Source organism: Pseudophryne corroboree, chromosome 7 (assembly GCF_028390025.1).
Source record: "Pseudophryne corroboree isolate aPseCor3 chromosome 7, aPseCor3.hap2, whole genome shotgun sequence".
Lineage (NCBI taxonomy): Eukaryota > Metazoa > Chordata > Amphibia > Anura > Myobatrachidae > Pseudophryne > Pseudophryne corroboree.
This window is the reverse complement of record NC_086450.1, coordinates 46,190,302-46,212,063: the sequence shown is the minus strand read 5'-3', so window position 1 is coordinate 46,212,063 and position 21,762 is coordinate 46,190,302. Positions and strand designations below refer to the sequence as shown.

The following is a 21,762-nucleotide window of genomic DNA, read 5'->3' as shown; positions in this document are numbered from 1 at the left end:
TACATATTACCCTCTCCCTGTTATACACTGCCTATCCTTGTCACTCTCTCCCCATCACCCACTTCCTATGCCTGTCACCCCAGCCCATCACCCTCTCCCTGTGACTCACTGCCTATCCCCGTCACCCTCTCCCTATACCTGGCAACCCCTCCTTGATACCCACTGCCCTTCACCCTCTCCCTGTGACTCACTGCCTATACCTATCACCCTTTTCCTGTCACCCTCTGCCTATCCCTGTCGCCCTTTCCCTGTAACCCACTGCCTATCCTTGTCACCCCCTGTCTATACCCACTCCCTATACCTGTCATCCTCTCCGTCACCCACTGCCCATCATCCTCTCTGCTATTTACGCTCTGAAGGAAAATTAGCAGCTTTTTCAATGTGTAATTAGTTTTTTCTTTTTATATGTATGGTTTTTATTCATTTAATCATGTTCCGCTATCAGATAGCAATTTGCTAGAACATGTTAATGTTACCAGGCTTATTGTTGAATTAAGCTATGATCATGTGCAGCACAGGCTAGCACTGTATACTATGGGCACGTTAACGTTTTACAGCAATACGAGTCTCATCCAGTAACCTCAATACAGTATGTCAGGACTTGGGTCACTCACCTCCTGTTGGAACACATCTAAAATTCTTTCCTGTGTCAGTTCCTCGAAGTAAAGTTTGTCACATTCATCAAAGTCTGTGCTGACTGTCTCTGGGTTGCAGTTCAGTACGACAGTCTTCTTGCCGAGTTGGCGCAATGTGCGGATGCTGGAAACTGCGCACCAATCAAACTCAACACTGCTGCCTGCACCATTAAGGAAGGGGATGTCAGTGGGTCATAGAGGAGAAGGACAGATCGTTTTAGCAAAGGAATAAGGAATAAAATATAAAAAAAAATTCTGTATAATCTGCAGTTCTGATGTTCTTATGCTGAACGCAGGGATCCCAACAGTCACCATTTTAAGTACATCCTGCAGCAAGCTATGCCCTCACTCTGCTCCAACTCCGTCTATAGACCGGTGCAAACCTCCGATGCTGCATAATTCTAGGTGCACTTGTATATTACTAGAGGTACACTGAGCGACCAAGGGGATTTTCCTCTGATCTTGGGAAGCATCAGAGATGTCAATAATTCCTAGTGACTGAACCTACTGTGCCTGGTACACAATTAGCCTGCAATGGGCAACAAGACGCCAATACAAGTAAAAGTACAAATCCCTACCCCTGGTGAGGAGTCTAATGCTGGGTACACACTGGCCGATATATATCCTTCACAGACATATCACGTCAGCTGTGCAGTTTAGCCGGTGGCCGATATATCTGAAGATATATCGGCCCACCACATGGTGTGTACGGGCTGGTGATAAACCTCCCATACACTTGCTGTGGTGACTAACAGCACAACTGGGCCTACACATGTAAATACCCGCCCAGTTGTGATATCAGGCACAACACATCGGGCCGACAATCGCTATGTGTGTATACACTTACCGATTGTCAGAAAGGTCTGCGGATTGGCCAGACGGCAGACCATCAACCTAGTGTGTACCCAGCTTAAGTTGCGCCAAGCATCTCTACTTCACATTGTTTTTAAACTGATTACGTGTGCTATAATTGTCCCTCTTTGCAGTTTCGTTTAGGCACTTTTAGCGTGTTTTTGGTGTACTGTACTTTGGCCTAATTCAGTTCTGTTCTGTTCACATGCTGGGGGCTGTCCATCGCTGGGCAAGGACGCCCACTGCCTCCTCCCCTTCAAAAAGCAGAAATGGCAATTTCTGCTTGTTAGCAGAAATCAAGGATGCTTCCTGCTGGCGCCCGCAGGAGGCCAGGCGCCGTATTTCCGATCATGGCGGCTGCGTGTGACTTTACACAGCTGCCGTGATCACGCCCCCATTCGCGCTGCATCTCCCCCAGTTTGCCGGCCTCCGCAACGCTCCATCTCCGCCCTGGACACGGAGTGTTGACGCCCCTGCGACCGCCTCTGCCTGATTGACAGGCAGAGGCAAATGCATTTTCGGCGCTCCCCTCCCCCACAGAACATGTGGGCGCATGCGCAGGATGGGTGCAATTTTTGCAGTTGGATTGCTTACTGCAATCCAACCTGAATTATGCCCTTACTGTAGTTTTTATGTTTTTTCATGAACATTTTATTATATAAAAATAGAGGATGACAGTGCTCAGACATTACCTATATGGTATGGGCCACAGCCTAGAACCATCATCCCATGGTCATCAAACTTTATATCGTGCTCCTAGAAAGGGAAAGAGAACCTGCATTAGCCATATTGTCAGACATGGTGAATAAAGTATTACTGGGTGGCAGGGACGTGCGGTGAGGTAAATGGCTCAGGAGGCACTAGCTAGTACCAGAGCCAGATTTACACGCAATATATGAGCCAAAGGGTACATCTTGGCATTATACACAGGTTCAGCAGTATATACATGTGGGCATTATACACAGGCGCAGCAGTATATACATCTAGGCATTATACACAGGTGCACCAGTATATACATGTGGGCATTACACACAGGTGCAGCAGTAGATGCATCTAGGCATTATACACAGGTGCAGCAGTATATACATGTGGGCATTACACACAGGTGCAGCAGTATATACATCTAGGCATTATACACAGGTGCAGCAGTATATACATGTGGGCATTATACACAGGTGCAGCAGTATATACATCTAGGCATTATACACAGGTGCACCAGTATATACATGTGGGCATTACACACAGGTGCAGCAGTAGATGTATCTAGGCATTATACACAGGTGCAGCAGTAGATACATCTAGGCAGTATACACAGGTGCAGCAGTATAAACTCCTGGAAATTTGGTGAGTTTTGATCAGAGATGTGCGGAAAAGATAGGCGCTCCTGCCATAGACTTTTTACTCCAGAGTTTTGGCTATAAAAATTATTAGAATAATACAAAAAAGATATTTTAAACATATTCTTTGTATTTTCCATATACTTTATATAGTCAAAACTCTGACAGAAAAGTTAGTATGATAGGAAAGGCTCTACCTCACCTCACCGCACGTCACTGCTGGGTAATGATCAGTATATATCCTTGGACAGATCTCATCAAACCCTACAGTATGTTCCCATTATATATACACACCTTCAGGAGACAAGTGTACTGGATACCGATCAGTGTGACCATTATCCTCTATCAGGCATAGTGCATTTAGCTTGCGATGCATCCTGCCAATCTTCGCAACATAACAACGTTTATTAATACCGTATGCTTGAGGAATATCACAAAGGACAGCTCTTGTGGTAAGAGCTGATTTGCGATGATAGGTATTCTGGGTCTATGACCCGGAGTCCTATTTGCGCATTCATATAGTGATGCACACCCCACGGTTTGGGGTGCTGGGTGGCAGTGGTGTCACAAGGGGGTGCGGCCCGCTCCCGGATGTCGCCCGCCGAGGGGTGACACCAAAATGCCGAGTGCTGCACTGTTATATTATGTGCAGCACTCAGCTCCTGTCACTGTGTAGGAGCCAGCACTGCAGGGACAGGACTCCCCGAGAGTCAGCCTTCACCTCCCACACCCCCCAAGTAACAAAAAAAAACGGGTGTCGGGACGCAAAGCCCCGCCCCTTCCCACAAAGCCCGCCCCCTTATGGTCCTTCAACGGGCTAAAAACGGGTGCCACTCGTGAAGCCACACCCTTCTAATTAAGCCCCACCAATTCCCGCGAAGCCCCATCACTTTTTGCCGCCGCCGCACCGGGAGTTAAGGTGAGTGACGCCTCTACTGGGTGGGATCCAACTGTATCCCTCTCAGTGGGGAATTGTGAATGGAAGCCCATAGGATTCTATTGGGCAACGCTGCCCTCTGCATCCAAGTCCTGGAGTCTGTCACCTTCCGGGGTTTGGTGCATGGCCCTCATTCCGAGTTGTTCGCTCGCTAGCTGCTTTTAGCAGCATTGCACACGCTAGGCCGCCGCCCTCTGGGAGTGTATCTTAGCTTAGCAGAAAAGCGAATGAAAGGTTAGCAGAATTGCTACTAAATAATTTGCTGCAGTTTCTGAGTAGCCCCAGACCTACTCCTAGATTGCGATCACCTCGGTCCGTTAAGTTCCTGGTTTGGCGTCACAAACACGCCCTGCGTTCGGCCAGCCACTCCCCCGTTTCTCCAGACACTCCCGCGTTTTGCCCTGACACGCCTGCGTTTTTTAGCACACTCCCAGAAACGCCCCTTTCCTTTCAATCATTCACCGATCAGCAGTGCGACTGAAAATCGTCGTTCGAACACCAGCAAATCTACTAAGTTTTGTGTAAAATAACTTAGCGCATGCGCTCTGCGTACCATGCGCATGCGCAGTTAGCAACAAATCGCAGCATAGCGAAAATCGGCAACGAGCAAACAACTCGGAATGACCACCTATATGCGGTAAGTGGCCAGACTTCTAAACACTGTATTTTTCGAGGTTTGGCTGCACTTTAAACCTTGGTGCATCCTGTCCACAGGGAGAGTGCTGCACTTTAATGGCCATTTCCTATTGTCCTCATCTAGGTAGTGGTACATTTCAGGACCAGATTGTGGCTAAGGTTACCAGAACCAGTGTTCCAGCTCCTACTATATATGTACCAGGCTCAGTAGCGGATCTTGCCACGGGCAAGCAGGACTTTTGCCCGGGGCATCGCCTTCCGGAGGGCGCCGGTGTCATCCGGAGGGCACCGCACCATGGCAAGATCCGCTGCTGCGCCCCCCCCCCGCTGCCCGCTGTCCCGCTGTGAAGTTCGTGGGCTGCACGCTGTGAAGGGAAACTAGACGCTACGCATCTAGTTACCCTTCTTGGAGAGGACCTTAACTGTAATGATGTGTGGTGCGTGTTGACGTCATCGCGCACCGTACAGCAAAGGTCCTCTCCACTAAGGGAACTAGACCCGTAGCGTCTAGTTTTCCTTCGTGGAGAGGACCCCTGCTGTGTGGTGCGCGATGACGTCATCGCGCACCGTACATCATTACAGCGGCGCTACTACTGTACAGGGGGCGTAACTGACCACGCCCCCTATTGTAGCCCAGGGCGCAACAAGAGTCTGAACCGGCCCTGACCAGGCTCAGCAGTAGATTGCAAGCTCCGTGGTGCATATAACCCTGACGAGCAAGTGCAGCTTGAAAGGGAGTTTGGGCTCAAAACCTTGCTGTATATTCCAATGTATTTGGAGATTGAGTTTTGCTAAGTTTATATACTTGTGGGTATTGCTGTGTGCAAAATGTAATTGTAAATTCAGACTTGTCCCTGAGCGGATATTGAAGAATTAAAAATGTTTAACTGGGTATGCACACGATGGATGGATGGATGGATGGATGGATGGATAGACAGACAGACAGACAGACAGACAGATAGATAGGTAGATAGACACATGCGCGCAGCGCGCACACACATTAAGTAACAGTTCATAGCGCAGCTGAGCTGATCTATAATACCTGTCCGTTGTAGGTGAGGTAGAGGTAGTTGGTTACCGCTGGGTACTCAGCAGCCAAGGTATCAATCTGTAGAGGCAAAATAAATGACATTTGTGAGTGAGAGAGGAAGATCCGGTTAATAAAGGTGATAGATATTTCTGTAAATGTTTCTCTGGTCTTTATATATTTTTAATTTTAAAACCCTGCATAACTGTGGACAGAAATTCCAATATACACTGCTCAAAAAAATAAAGGGAACACTAAAATAACACATCCTAGATCTGAATGAATGAAATATTCTTATTAAATACTTTGTTCTTTACATAGTTGAATGTGCTGACAACAAAATCACACAAAAATTATCAATGGAAATCAAATTTATTAACCCATGGAGGTCTGGATTTGAAGTCACACTAAAAATTAAAGTGGAAAAACACACTACAGGCTGATCCAACTTTGATGTAATGTCCTTAAAACAAGTCAAAATGAGGCTCAGTAGTGTGTGTGGCCTCCACGTGCCTGTATGACCTCCCTACAATGCCTGAGCATGCTCCTGATGAGGTGCGGATGGTCTCCTGAGGGATCTCCTCCCAGACCTGGACTAAATCATCCGCCAACTCCTGGACAGTCTGTGGTGCAACGTGGCGTTGGTGGATGGAGCGAGACATGATGTCCCAGATGTGATCAATTGGATTCAGGTCTGGGGAACTGGCGGGCCAGTCCATAGCATCAATGCCTTCGTCTTGCAGGAACTGCTGACACACTCCAGCCACATGAGGTCTAGCATTGTCTTGCATTAGGAGGAACCCAGGGCCAACCGCACCAGCATATGGTCTCACAAGGGGTCTGAGGATCTCATCTCGGTACCTAATGGCAGTCAGGCTACCTCTGGCGAGCACATGGAGGGCTGTGTGGCCCACCAAAGAAATGCCACCCCACACCATTACTGACCCACTGCCAAACCGGTCATGCTGGAGGATGTTGCAGGCAGCAGAACGTTCTCCTTGGCATCTCCAGACTCTGTCACGTCTGTCACGTGCTCAGTGAGAACCTGCTTTCATCTGTGAAGAGCACAGGGCGCCAGTGGCGAATTTGCCAATCTTGGTGTTCTCTGGAAAATGCCAAACGTCCTGCACGGTGTTGGGCTGTAAGCACAACCCCCACCTGTAGACGTTGGGCCCTCATACCACCCTCATGGAGTCTGTTTCTGATCGTTTGTGTAGACACATGCACATTTGTGGCTTGCTGGAGGTCATTTTGCAGGGCTCTGGCAGTGCTCCTCCTGTTCCTCCTTGCACAAAGGCGGAGGTAGCGGTCCTGCTGCTGGGTTGTTGCCCTTCTACGACCTCCTCTGCGTCTCCTGATGTACTGGCCTGTCTCCTGGTAGCGCCTCCATGCTCTGGACACTACGCTGACAGACACAGCAAACCTTCTTGCCACAGCTCGCATTGATGTGCCATCCTGGATGAGCTGCACTACCTGAGCCACTTGTGTGGGTTGTAGAGAGGTCATACAGGCACGTGGAGGCCACACACACTACTGAGCCTCATTTTGACTTGTTTTAAGGACATTACATCAAAGTTGGATCAGCCTGTAGTGTGTTTTTCCACTTTAATTTTGAGGGTGACTCCAAATCCAGACCTCCATGGGTTAATAAATTTGATTTCCATTGATAATTTTTGTGTGATTTTGTTGTCAGCACATTCAACTATGTAAAGAACAAAGTATTTAATAAGAATATTTCATTCATTCAGATCTAGGATGTGTTATTTTAGTGTTCCCTTTATTTTTTTGAGCAGTGTATATATTTCACATACAGGGCGGGATGCACTATAAGACATCGCCGCCCCTCGCCAACTACCGCAGCGATACTAATCGCATATGTACTAACATATGCGATTAGTATCGCAATGCGGTATAGGAGGCCCCCGCGATGATGTCTGCGGGGGTCGGCGGAGGTCTCCGTCACCTCCCAGAGCCGGGAGGTGACGTGCGCAGGGAGTCCCCGGGCTTCTCCTCCCCCCTGCAGCCGGAAGGAGACAAGGCTGTTCTGCGGGGGAGAAGGCGGAGGGGAGCCGCAGCACCAGCAGCCTCTCAGGTATGCCGGGGGGAAGGGGGGGTCGTCGTGAGCGGGGCGGCGGCGGGATCTGGCGGCGGCGGTGAGAGTCCCATAGGCTTCTATACGGTATCGCCATAAAAAGATGGCGATACCCTATGGTGCGAAAACGCGTCGGCCGGCGGTTAGTACATATGAAAATGCGGTAAAACGGGGGTTTTACCGCATTTTCCCTTTAGTAAATCCCGCCCACAGTAAAAAGCGACACTGTTTTATTGGCTGCTGTAGACACAAAGTATAGGGAGACCATGGCAGGGCGTGGGGCAGACAAGTGTCAGAATATATAGAGAAATGGTTTAATTGTTAATTCATTCATAAGCCTTATAATGAGTGCAGACATACTGGAGCGTATGTAATGCCAAGTTGCAGTATGCACAAATATGCTATTTTCTATATAATGTAACGTATACCATCCAGTCAGATTATACTGTAGCATCACTTTTCTACAGTCTGATTGGTCGCTATGGGCAACCATACAGCCATGCCCCATTGTGTTTTGTGTTTTCCTTATACACTACCTATGCACGGAATGTAAAGTGATCCATAGGTCTGTGTATAAATCAGTCACTAACTGCCAGTTACTTACCGCCGTTGTTTCCTAATGGCCGGCTGACCAAGCGCTAATATATCCAATACCATTTGACACTTAGTGCACATTACGTTCTATCATTCAGTAAACAGGCTGCCTCATTTTATCTCATTCTGTGTTTTGGTAACTTATTTTGTGAGATATACCATGGTATCTTTATATGCATGTTAAGTGCATTTTTTTTATATACGTACCCCCAGGAGGTTTATACTATCTTTCATTCTTGATAAATATTATTCAGTCATATTTGGTGTAGTGTATATGTATTATTAAGCGCTACCTGTGCTTTTAGATTCATGAGGTTGGCAATCCTCTTTCCCAGGTGGGGGATTATTGTACCAGCACTATTCAGTACAGCGCCTAGGACTATTTTTTGTTCCACTCAATTATTGATAAATATTATGTAAATTTATGATAAATAACAACAAAAAAGCATCTCGTATCCTCATGAAAGATGGCATCAAGAGGTGTTACCTTACAGGGGGAAAACAGTCATATAAAAGCCCTTTATGCTGGGCAAATCAACAGCTCTGTATGAATGGAATCCACTCGGGCAAATGAGCATTTTGTTTTTTATGTATAGCAGGTGCGGCGCTGCGTACACTTTGCAGTGCTTTATAAATAAAAGTTAATAATGTGTTCATAAAATATTCCAAAATATCCGTGCACTTTCACTGGGGTGTGAATCGTTCGGTCGACAGTCATCAGGTCGACCACTATTGGTCGACAGTGACTAGGTCGACACATGAAATAGGTCAACGTGGATAAGGTCGACATGAGTTTTTTAATATATTTTTTGGTGTTGTTTTCCTCGTAAAGTGACCGGGAACCCCAATTAGTGCACCGTGTCCGCTCGCCACGCTTCAAGCAAGTTATTATTCCCAATCGTAGTCCGCGTGGATCGTAAAGTATGAAAAAGTAAAAAAAATTTTTTAAACATTTGAAAAAATTATGTCGACCTTTTCATGTTTCGACCTTTGCCATGTCGACCTAGTGACCACGTTGACCTAATACATGTCGACCAATAGCGATCGACCTAATGAGTGTTGACCTTAGTGTTGTTGACCTAAAGACCGGATACCCTTTCACTGTATCTCTCAGGAAGTGCGTGTTAAACCGTCACACGCACTTCCTGAGAGATACAGTTAATACCAGCTAATAAGTATTAACGAGTTGCAAGGCTCCTGAAGAGCTTTATTTTACATGCAGTTGTATTGACGGGTTCATAGAGATGAAACAAACGTATAAGGAACCTGTGCATGTTTCCTGGCATCTATAATGTAGGACTGTGACTAGCAGAGTTGATCGCAGCAGCAAATCTGTTAGCAGTTGGGCAAAACCATGTGCACTGCAGGTGGGGCAGATGTAACATGTGCAGAGAGAGTTAGATTTGGGTGGGGTGTGTTCCAACTGAAATCTAAATTGCAGTGTAAAAATAAAGCAGCCAGTATTTACCCTGCACAGAAACAATATACCCCACCCAAATCTAACTCTCTCTGCACATGTTATATCCCCCCCCCCCCCCCGCACTGGTTTTGGCCAACTGCTAACAAATTTGCTGCAGCGATCAACTCTGAATTACCCCCTATGATTCTTGTTTTATGCTGAAACATTCTTCCCCAATTCCTGACCACATCTTGATTCAATTCCAGAGTTAATGTAAGCAGGGTTATACGTTTAAAATCATCGCCAAGAGGAGCTGCTGTATCAAGCCTTGGAGAAATACTTTTATTTCTCTCCAATGCTTGATACATCTCCCCTTGTGCATCTAAAGCTGCCACCAAAAGTCTTTCATTCCTTTCACTACAGTAATCTGGGACAAATATTTTATATTTTCATTTTTATTCCTGGAGTCATTGTGGCCGATTAACTTGATATTTGTGTGTTTCCCCCCTGAATGCTTTATCTATAGAATATGAGGACCAGGGCTGACAAGTGTTGTCTTTCTATTAATATCCATAATGATCTTGCTGGGGGACAGTGCAGTTGCCCTACAATGGGATGCTACCTCAGCACATGTATAATTGCATGTTACTGTAAATAAACGGGTGGTCTTCTGTTTGCCGGCGGTCGGGCTCCCGGCGCTCAGTATGCCGGCGCCGGGAGCCCGACAGCCGGAATACCGACAATTATTTTCCCTCGTGGGGGTCCACGACCCCCATAGAGGGAGAATAAAATAGTGTGGCGCGCGTAGCGCGCCACCGTGCCCGTAGCGTGGCGAGCGCAGCGAGCCCGCAAGGGGCTCATTTGCGCTCGCCAAGCTGTCGGTAAGCCGGCGGTCGGGCTCCCGGCGCCGGGATGCTGGTCGCCGGGAGCCCGACCGCCGGCCAGCCGTAGTGAACCCAAATAAACACGTGGAGTGGAGCTGTTGCACAATTTCCTTACCTGCTTCACCCAAGGCTTGATATTCTTGTTAAGTCTGAACTCTCTGGTTTGAGCTTCTGTCATTCCCATGCACTTCCCAATATACCGGTCAGAAAACCCAATCTCCTTGGCTCTCTGTAGTGTCTCGTCTGGTATAGATTCACTATAGGGAAACATTAGACAGATCTTTAGGCTAAACTGCAGCGCACTTTTGAGCTACATACGTGGTGACGGCCAAAGAGACCTTATAAACCTGTCAATTTATCCGATGATCAGTAATAATTATCTATTGAAATGGGAATATACTGAATAAAATGTGCGGGTGATTCAGACCTGATCACTGGGCTGCTAAATTTGTTGTGCTGCGTTCAGATAGTCACTGCCCAAGGGGGAGTGCAAATTCGCCGTGCAAGTGTGCGATCGCATGTGTACACCAAGCTGCAAAAATCCAGTGTGTGCAGTCTCTGCGCAGCCCAAGACTTACTCCTCCAGTGCGAAGAAAACAGGCTGATCGGGGCCGGAGCTGACGTCACACACCCTCCCTGAAAACGCTTGAGTACGCCTGCGTTTTTCTGGACACTCTCAGTAAACGGTCAGTTACCACCCATAAACGTCCTCTTCCTGTTAATCACCTTGAGAACGCCCGTGCGAATGAAATTTTTCGCATCATCCTGTCGCTGACCAGTGATGCCCGTTGTTGTTGGCTGACGCACGTGCGCATTGCGTTGCATGCGCAGTCTATTTGCTGATCGCCCGCTGTGCGAAAATGCACAGCTGCGATTAGGTCTGAATCATCCCCAGTGTCTATTACTGTGATATAAAGCAAGACTGCTCCTTGCCCAGTGCCACTTATTTCTGGCCTTATTGAAAGTTCCTGCACAGTGCCACTTCCCTTTGAAAGTTCCAGCACTCCTTACTTGCCATGTTCAATAATACATGATAAGAGTGGGATGAGTTTGTTTTTACCTGTCAAACTCCCACTCTTGTTTCCCCTTACAACTCGCTGCACAGTCTTTCCCGCCCACATAAGGGAGGAGCGTATCATGCGCGGGATTAAGCTCTAGTGGGAGAGGTGCAGACTGGCCCACAGGTGTAAGGGGAAGTCCTCGTGGGCCCCACCCCAACCACTAGGGGTCAGTAACTTGGTGGAGCAGGATCATGGATGATCTTGGGTGCTTGTTTTGTTTCTATGGAAACTACACTAAGATTAGCCTTTCTGCCAATAAAAGTGGGTGGACCTGATACGTCCCTACCCCCTTATTTATAAAAGCCCTGTTCTTTGACAGCTACTATTCACAGCGATAACAAATAATAGATTGCCCTGATATACTAATAGTGACAGGTCTCTCATGTGTACAGTAAGTGGAGAGGAAAGCAGTAGGACATCCAGTAAGATAACCAGGAGGCAGTCTATTTCTGCGGTAGGCATGACATAAAATTCATATGGAAGACAGATACTTTGAACTCCGTCCACTGTAACTAGATCATCTGGCCAATATTAATCTTCCATCCCACCAAATACTGATGAGGGTAAGTGAATTATTTGAGCTCTTGCAGTAAATCAGAGGCGGCGGTTTTGTCTGCTACCCACAATATAAAAATCCCAGCCTCCTGTTCCTTCAGGAATGGACTCTTGCTACTAATAAATGCAAGAATAGCCTTCTTAATGGCATTAGGATCTTGGAGGTTTCCCTTATATAGTATTTTGCACATTTTAGCAATGCTTTCTGTAACATACTGTTCTGCTCAGTGTATGGCAGCATGAAGCATAAACAAGCATTTTGGCCTGAATTAAATTGGATTTTGACTAACTCAAGGAGAGCATGTTCTAGGTAATGATATTCAGTAAGTTATATGCAATTGCAAAGTGAATCTGTCACCACTTTTAGCCATTCACAGTCATAACATCAATGTTCACCTTGTCCACGTGTTAGAATGTTGACATTTTGTCTTGGTGGCCCACCAGTGACTTACATTCTACTGGCAGCTGCAGTGGCATCTTCCAGGTCCTGTGGTCATGCGATTGTCACATTCAGGTCAGTCCTCTGATCTTCCAGGGTTTTGGTAAGTATTCCCCACCTATCCGTAATCCTTAACCCTACCTCTAGTGCCCTCCTTCCCCCGCAGGCTAACTCTAGCCTCCCCTGGCAACCTAACCCTTAGCCACAGGTAAAATTATGACTTGCTCTTACCTCTTGCTTCCTCTCAGGGTCTTCTCCATGTTAAGGATGTCTTGCATCTTGTATAGAAACCACTTATCAATGGCTGTGAGTTTGTGGATTTCATCAATGGAAATTCCTGTTTCCAGAGCCTAATACAAATCATAACGTGTGGAATATTAGTGTCAGCAGCAGATTTCTGTTTCCTGGAACGTTTTATTGACTATATATTGTTACTATTTTCCCCAATTTTTTTAATGTGTTTGTGTATTTTAACCTTTATGAGAACTTCACATGTTCACAATATATGTTTCTCAGTAACCCAGAAATTGCAGTACACATTATTTTAATGATCCTTTCTCCTTGTACTCAGTTTCCTCCATTAGATCTCCCTCGTCACCTTGGCCATGCTATAGACACGGGTGCTGGTGGGCTCAGCCATCTCTTTCCTTAGATTGACGTCTGATGCCCATGCTTTGTTCATAGGAAGGTTTGAGGTGAAGCCATCTACTGATGGGTGGCACATTCTTAGGGCCTTCTGGAAAGTTTCTTGAAACGTCCGACCAATGGCCATGACCTGCAAAGGGGCAGCAAGAAATGTGTAACCTACAGGGGAATATTTCAATGGTTGAAACAAAAATCTTCAATGTTTAGTCAACACTTCTAATCTTATCAAAGAACTTAGCACAAAAGTTGGACCTGGAAGACAACATTGTGCACAGAACTATTTGAAATGTAAAATAGGTCAACCAATGGGAGTATGGGTTTGTTATGGGGAGTGACACACACATCGAAACTCAGAGCTTATGATTCTCACCTCTCCTACACTCTTCATGGAGCTGCCAATCAATCCTGAGGCACCATGGAAACGATCTAAATCCCACCGAGGTATCTTGGTCACCATGTAGTCCAGACTGGGCTCGAAGCAGGCTGTGGTCTTTCCTGACACAACGTTCTTGATCTCCGGCAGGGGAATACCCAAGGCGATTTTGGCAGCAATGAAGGCTAGTGGGTACCTACAAAAGGTCATACATGAACAATATCCTTTCTGTGCCAGACATGTAACCATCTTTATGTTACTCTAAATTACCATCTTACCCAGTGGCCTTGGAAGCTAGAGCAGAGCTACGGGAGAGTCTGGCATTGACTTCAATGATGACATACTCCAGAGAGGTTGGATGCAGAGCAAACTGTATGTTGCATTCGCCAACAATACCCAAGTGTCGCACAACCTTAATTGAAACAGCCCTCAACATCTGGCATTCTTCATTGGACAGCGTCTGACAAGGAGCGACAACAATCGAGTCCCCTGTTCATTTGAAGAAAAGTCTTTGGGTTAGTTAAATGTCTGCTAAAACCTACATGGCCAAGAACATTTCTCATATTGGCTGGATTGTTTTTTTTAAATGTCAATTGTTACTCAGGAATATGTATCAAGAGAAGCAGGAAAATGATCTTCAATAGATGAATCGATGGCTCAGTATATTGAAGAGTACAACTATTCATTGTTCTTTTGTAATAATAAAATAAGCATGTACTGTAACAACTTAACCATAATTAGTTCATCTTGCATTTCTTGGGTGCATGCATTCAAACTTGCTTTTGCAAACTTGAACCCAATTGAACTTACCCCTCAGACTGTGCTTCCCCTTACTCCTATATGGAGTAAGCAAGACTCGAATATATGACATAGATTTATATAGGACATTCCTGCAATGTGGCTGGTCAAGGCTAAAACTCTGGAATATATGACATATATTTATATAGAACACCCCTGCAGTATGGCTGGACAAGGCTAAAACTCTGGAATATATGACATATATTTATATAGAACACCTCTGAAGTGTGGCTGGACAAAGTTGAAACTCTGATATATACAGTATGATACATATTTATACAGGAACCCTCTAGGACACCTATGCAGTGTGGCTGGACAAGGCTAAGGGGCATATTTATCACGAATCACATCTCAGATGCGGATGGGATATGATAAATATGACCAAATCCGCATTGCGATAATGGAATACAGCTCTGAAAGCTCTGTCTCTGCAAATCCATTTACCGCAAACCTCAGGGTATTTTTCGTGAAAAATACCTTGAGATTGCGTCCATGCTTGTGCCGCCGACTACCCGCCACAACCTCCCTGCGCCCCCTCTCCCATTTGATTACATTTACCTGCAGACAGGATTGGTGATCTGGAAGGCAGTCGGTCACCTGATCCTGTGCACTACTGTGACCCCTGGTGCTGTAAAGTGAGATGCCACTTTGGCGCATCATTTTACTGCACTGGGGGTCACAGCAGGATCACAGTAATCTGACGACTGGCTGCCCTTACCGGATCACTGGTGCCTGGGTGCAGGTATTTATTTATTTTTTACTGTTTTTTTTTTTTTTTACACAGTGATCAGCCTGTGTGTCTATCAAACACACATAGCTGATCACATGGGGCTGTTTCAGTGCTCAGCCTTCACTGCCAGCAGGCAGAGAATGCAGTGCAGGAGTCAGGGAACCAGATAGAAACCTGGATAATGCTATCTAAAGATAGCATTGTTATCATAGGGCTCCCTCAGGTATTTTCTTTGCTAATTTTCTTTTGTAAATTCGAGCAGATTGCATTTCCCATTCCAAGTATAGGAAATGTGATCTATAATGCAAAAGGGCATGGAGGAGAATTTTGCTAATTCTCCTCCAATTGCCCTTTAGTACATTCTGGTGATACTAAAATAATGTGAAAAGGATCTGAAAACAGCCCTTTTCACATTATTTTTGTTCAAATAATTTTAATAAATATGCCCGTAAAACTCCCTTAAAGTAAGATTTAAATTGACTACATCATTTTGTAACTGTTCAGAGTAAATAGCTATGTGCTGTCGCGTGCTACAAATCTTATACTCTACACATTTGTAGTTATGTGAGTGGGAGTTGCAATATTGTTTCCTCCACTGAGGTCAAACTAAATACTGTACCATCCAGAAACATTAATGGAGCACTGGGAAACTATTGTATTGTACAGTATCTGACATTACCAAATAATATCTACTGAACAAATATTAGATAATCCCAGTTCTGTTAATTTAGAAAAGCCATGAACAACATGATTGTTTTCACTTCAGTTTAAGAGGCATATGTATAAAACATTGGAGAGAGATAAAGTATCAACCAATCAGCTCCTAGGTGTTATTTTTCAAACACAGCTGTAATATGGCAGTTAGGAGCTGATTGGCCGGTACTTTATCTCTCTCCTCTTTATCACTCTCCAAGGTTTGATACATCTCCTCCTAAGTGTGAAGTTCCTTTGATATCTACTATCTGCTCACCTGTGTGGACCCCCATAGCATCCACGTTTTCCATGTTGCACACAGTGACGCAGTTATCTGCCGCATCTCTAACCACCTCATACTCAATCTCCTTCCAACCTACAACCGATCGCTCCACCAGAATCTGGTTGGTCATTGCCAAAGCCTAGAACAGAAAACAAAGTGAAAAGTCCTCATGTTTTTATGATTTTTTTTTAAAGTATTTTATTTAGTTTTAACCAGTGCTATAAATCACATACACTAGTAACGAAAGCAATGGTAATGCCAAAGTACAAGAACATTTTCAGATTATTTAAAACTCTTAGGTAAAATTTTATGTAACAACGTTTCTATATTTATCTGTGCACTCTATTGATGACATTTATTAGTCTTTCTCAGCAATGTTATATCCTGCCGAGCATGTACGGGCTACGCATCTACACGTGCCTGATGAAACCAAACCTAGGGGTTGATTCAGATTTGATCATAGATGTGCTAAATTTAGCACATCTATGATCAGTTACTCAGACATGCGGGGCAACACCAAGCACAGGACTAGACCGCCCAACATGTCAGACCCTCCCCCCCCCCCTGCACGAGTGCGAAAGTATCACACGGCGGTGATGCTTTTGTACCTAACGAGTAGCTCCCTGCCAGCACAGCTTAGCCTGGCCCCGCAACAGTCCAGACACCGCCTGCATTGTCCGGACTGCGCCCCAGCAACGGCGTTCTAACGCTGTTGGCACGCCCCCTCCCTCCCCGTGAGTGCCTCTGCCTGTCAATCAGGCAGAGGCGATCGCAGCCCTGAGATGCTGTTAGTATCTCACTGGGCCTCCCAGGGTGCGCGTGCGCACTCCCCAAATGGCTTCAGACTGTGATCGCTACCGCTACAGCAATCCAGTCTGAATTGGGCCCCTAGTTGGGCATCCTTGATTCCTACACTGAATTCATTTGGCTGGATTACGAAGCAGCGACCGCTTCCCAGTTGGGTTTGACCGGGAACCCCACCGGGAAATTTAGAGCGGTAATAAAATGATGTCCAAAGCGTGGCACTTTATATTTACAGGTCAAACCCGCCAAGATATTGCAGCTTCCACAGGCCCGGGCTTCATAAATGAAACCCTCAGTTTTTCATCTGGTTTTGTTCAGATGGTTTAACTTATATCAGTTCTGTGGACATAAATATGCCGTGTCCTATAGTGAGTATTTCTTTTCTCTACCCTTTAGTTTCTGTTTAAGTTTCTGCGGTCAGTACACCACCAATAAATCAGCACCTGTGCCGGATTATCCATTTTGCCGGATCATCGGTGGTATAGTACAGTGGCATCTCAACAGCTTACCCTCTTACCCCCCCACCCCCTAATCCTAAACCTCCTGCAGCCTGACTCGCTCCCACAGCCTGACTAAGCCCTCCCGCAGCGCAAACTTCTCTCCCCCTCCCACAGCCTAATTCACCCCGGCGCCTGATGTGTCCAGATAGGGTCTATTTACTAAGCCTTGAATGGAGGTAAAGTGGACGGAGATAAAGTACCAGCCAATCAGCTCCTAACTGTCATTTTTCAAACATAGCCTGTAGCATGACAGGAGCTGGTTGGTTGGGACTTTATCTCCGCCCACTTTATCTCCATCCAAGGCCAGGATGTGCCGGATAATCGATGTTGCACCTGTACCGGTGCATTGGTGCTTTAGGTTAGTACACTGAGCACTTGGGATGTGCTGCTGCTTTGATAGAGATGAATGGAGCTTTGTGAGTAATTCCCCGTTACCTTTGTTCCTAGGTCTGTGAGTGTTTGCTTATCAGGACAGAGACCTGACCCCAGGCCACCCAGGGCGTACGCAGATCGAATCATAACCGGATAGCCGATCTTGTCAGCTGCTTCCAGGGCATCTTTCATCTACAAGTACACATTTGTGTGGTACTATTAATATGACATACACAGCATATAAAACAATGAGATATCACCGTTACACATCTATTATAAACAAGCCATATTCAAAGTTTAATCTTTATTAGTTTATTATCAGTGTCTACCTTGAAATCCAAAGACAGTTAAGTTCTCATTATCTCTTCCACAATATAACACAATGGGGAAGATTCAAATGTTTGAAAAGTCAGTTGGGAGTCAGTTTTTTCCTATCTAACAGACAGGAAAAAACAGACACCCAACCGACTTTTCAAACATTTGAATCTCACCCAATGTTTGGGAAACTAAACCTCAAAGTTTTTCAAAAATTTGAAAGATCTTTTTTTAACACGAAGAGAGTTTGTGCAAAACATGCGACATACAGGGCCTGATTCTGAGTTGGGCGCAGCGGCAGCCGTGTGTGCATGTTTTGCCGCATTGTGTCTGTGACGTTATATTAATGCCAATGCAAAGCCATTGCCTTGTGTACAGCTGACTGTGCAAGTACTGAGACTCCCACTTTGAGCATCATCAGACACTTAAACACCACTTAGTACATTTTTAGATGCAAGTAGCAGCGGCTCATACACTCTTTGAGGAGGGGTCTGCTGGAGGGGTCCACAGCAGAGGCGGAACTACCGGCAGGGCAAGCAGTGCATTGCACTGCTGCCCGCCTCTGTCCAGGGGCCCAAGCATGTAATGAGTCAAACTGACTCATTACATGCCGCTGTGCGCTGCGGGCAACCGCTGCCCGCAGCGCACAGCCGCCCACAGAGGAGAAGAGCAGCGGCACGGACGGGGGAAGGAGGAGGACGGAGGTGAAGGAGGGAGCCGCAGCAGCGCTTTGTTACTGGTGGAGGCGCTGCTGCTGCTGCCCCTCTGCTTCACTATAGGCTGTCTTCCGGGAACAGCCTATAGTGAAGCAGGGGGGCAGCAGCAGCAGCGCCTCCACCAATAACACAGCGCTGCTGCGGCTCCCTCCTCCACCTCGTCTACTGCCCGGGAATCGTCAAGCTGCACGAGGAGCCTGAGCCAGCGGAGAGGGTAAGTATGATTCTACTTTCTTTCTTTCTCTTTATTTCTTTCTTTCTTTCTGTCTCTTTCTTTCTTTATTTCTTTCTGTCTCTTTCTTTCTTTATTTGTTGGGACTGCCTGCCGCTATGTGCAAAAATGAGGGACTGCCTACTGCAATGTGTAAAAAGGGTGGACTGCCTGTCGCTATGTGTAAAAATGGGGGACTGCCTGCCGCAATGTGTAAAAAGGGGGGACTGCCTGCCGCAATGTGTAAAAATGGGGAATCTGCCTGCCGCAATGTGTAAAAATGGGGAATCTGCCTGCCGCTATGTGTAAAAAGAGAGAATCTGCCTGCCGTAATGTGTAAAAATGGGGAATCTGCCTGCCGCAATGTGTAAAAACGGGGGACTGCCTGCCGCAACGTGTAAAAAGGGGGAATCTGCCTGCCGTAATGTGTAACAAGGGCACGCTGTCTGCCGTAAAGTGTAACAAGGGCACGCTGTCTGCCGTAATGTGTAACAAGGGCACGCTGTCTGCCGCTATGTGTAAAAAGTGTACGTTGTCTGTCGCTATGTGTAAAAAGTGTACGTTGTCTGCCGTTATGTGTAAAAAGTGTACGCTGTCTGCCGTAATGTGTAAAAAGGGGACGCTGTCTGCCGTAATGTGTAAAAAGGGGGACGCTGTCTGCCGTTATGTGTAAAAAGTGTACGCTGTTTGCCGCTATGTTTAACAAGGGCACGCTGTCTGCCGTTATGTGTAAAAAGTGTACGCTGTCTGCCGTAATGTTTAAAAAGTGCACGCTGTCTGCCGCTATGTGTAACAAGGGCACGCTGTCTGCCGTTATGTGTAAAAAGGGGACGCTGTCTGCCATAATGTATAAAAAGGGGGACGCTGTCTGCCGTAATGTGTAAAAAGGGGACGCTGTCTGCCGTAATGTGTAAAAAGAGGAATCTGTTCGCTGTAAGGTGTAAAAGGGTCTCTACCTGGTGTAGTGGTGCTACTGTGCGGCGTAATTTGAAGAATGGAGACTACTGTGCACCGTTTTAGGAATTGGTATTATTTTGTGGCCACACCCCTTCCCCGCGAAGCCACGCCACTATGTATTTTTGCGCGCGCCTATGGCACGCACTGCCCCTGTTTTGCATGCAGGGGTGGGGCTCCGATGCCGTTTCTTGCACACAGTGCTAAAATGTCTAGTTACGGCACTGTTGCTAGGTATCCATTTCTCTGGCCCTGAGCAGGTCCCCCTCACCAGATCCTCTCAAGGGGTGAGGGGGTGGACTTGGATGGGATGGGGGGGGGGGGGGGAAATCCAAAGCATTTTGTCGCACCTGGGCCCACCGCTTGCTAGTTCCGCCACTGGTCCACAGTCCCAGTGCCTGCCTGATTCTGGCAAAAACCAGGACCTTGGCATGAGCAGTGATACTAAACCTTCCCACTCCAGTGCCAATACCTACACAATGAATACTGCAAGCTCCGGGACCTACACATGTGAACAAGCAGCGTCCCCCAGTCCCGATCTGGCAGGCTCCGGGACTGCACGTGCGCACAAAGCCGTTTTCTAGGACTGCAGCAGCCCCTAGAAGCCAGGTAAGGCTGGCGGAAAGGCAGGGAGTGGCTTCCTATTGGAAGCTCTCTCTCTTTCTCTGTTAATCACAGCCTGGACTGGCAGTCCCAGGGCGAGAAAACACCTCTCTCCGGAGCTGCATTTCCTATGAATGATTATCATGTGGGGCTTTCAATAGAAATCCACTGCCTGTGCACAAACTCACTGGGGGTGGCGGATTTTATGGGGGGGCTGCCCCTAGGTAAAATCCACCACTAGATGCTAGTATAGGTCGCACCATACAAACCTGCACCAGCCCTATGCTAGTTGCAGATTCCCTGCCTGAGTATGGCCTCCAGTGTGAGGGATGAAGCATCGTTATATGCAACCACTTTCAGTGACACGCCCACTGTACTCCCATAATATGCAGCATCTCCCTGTGTGTGAATAGCAGCCATCCTATCACCTCTTAGGAGTGTCCAATACATTTCTCATTCATTTCAGACCGTGCGTCTGACTCAGTACAGTTCATGTTTTCCAGGTCACCTGTGGATTTTTGAAATGTGACAGTTGGTGATACACAGTGCACCTGCCGGGTATGGTGGCCAATCCCGGAATCGGCTGGGATTTTAAATCCCGGGGATTTTGAGATTAGCCAGTCCACTGTTTTTTTCAGTGCCGGGCAGCGTTGACCCTCTTTAGCAGGCTCAGACGCTGCCCGGCTCCCTCCTCCAGTCTCCCCCTGCCTCCGGCTGTGCGTACTGCGGGAGCGTGACATGTCAGAGGTCACACTGCGCAGTCTGATGCCAGCCGCCCACGCTGGCTGCACCCCGCAGCCAGTAAACCCTCCTGTCTAGGATGGTGAGTATTCGTGTGGGTTGGGGTGGACTGGGCAGGACTGGGGGGAAGGGGGGAAATCGCTGAAGATTTCAATGTTTTGAAGATTTCCCAGGTTTGACCATTTTTCAATCATGATACCCGGGTTTGAAAAAAAGGCCCAGGATTGGCCTCCCTACTGCTGGGGGGACCTGGAAAACATGAACTGTTTGGGGTCCAGAGGACCACTGATGCATGTGCAGTAAAAAAAATTGCATCACTGCGTGCAACTCAAAATTAGGCCCCAGGTCCATTACACAGTGCGAGGCATCAGTACGCATCATTTTCTGGTCTGTCAGAGGGAAGCAGCGGCCTTACCGACTCCACAGCGTAGCTAGGCGCGATGGGCTCATTAATCTCATTTAGCTTGTCAGAGAAAAGCTGCCTGTCTTCTGTGAACATGATGGATTCCACTGAGGTTCCCAGAACTCGGACGCCATATTCCTTCAGCACCCCGCGTTTGAACAGCTCCACTCCTG

The 21,762-nt window shown here is 46.8% G+C and overlaps 1 protein-coding gene across 1 annotated transcript in view; it reads right to left on the bottom strand.

The window, feature by feature from the left end:
* Nucleotides 1–21,762, bottom strand: part of CPS1 (carbamoyl-phosphate synthase 1) — a 123,066-nt gene that overhangs the window by 42,037 nt on the left and 59,267 nt on the right. The window contains exons 15-25 of the mRNA XM_063933134.1: nt 21,602–21,759; nt 17,710–17,838; nt 15,965–16,109; nt 13,745–13,955; nt 13,464–13,662; nt 13,047–13,223; nt 12,680–12,798; nt 10,509–10,650; nt 5,440–5,505; nt 2,180–2,243; nt 615–796 (exon numbers count right to left, since the gene is read on the bottom strand). Of these exons, the coding sequence (XP_063789204.1) occupies nt 615–796; nt 2,180–2,243; nt 5,440–5,505; nt 10,509–10,650; nt 12,680–12,798; nt 13,047–13,223; nt 13,464–13,662; nt 13,745–13,955; nt 15,965–16,109; nt 17,710–17,838; nt 21,602–21,759 (1,592 nt within the window). The remainder of the gene's footprint in view (nt 1–614; nt 797–2,179; nt 2,244–5,439; nt 5,506–10,508; nt 10,651–12,679; nt 12,799–13,046; nt 13,224–13,463; nt 13,663–13,744; nt 13,956–15,964; nt 16,110–17,709; nt 17,839–21,601; nt 21,760–21,762) is intronic.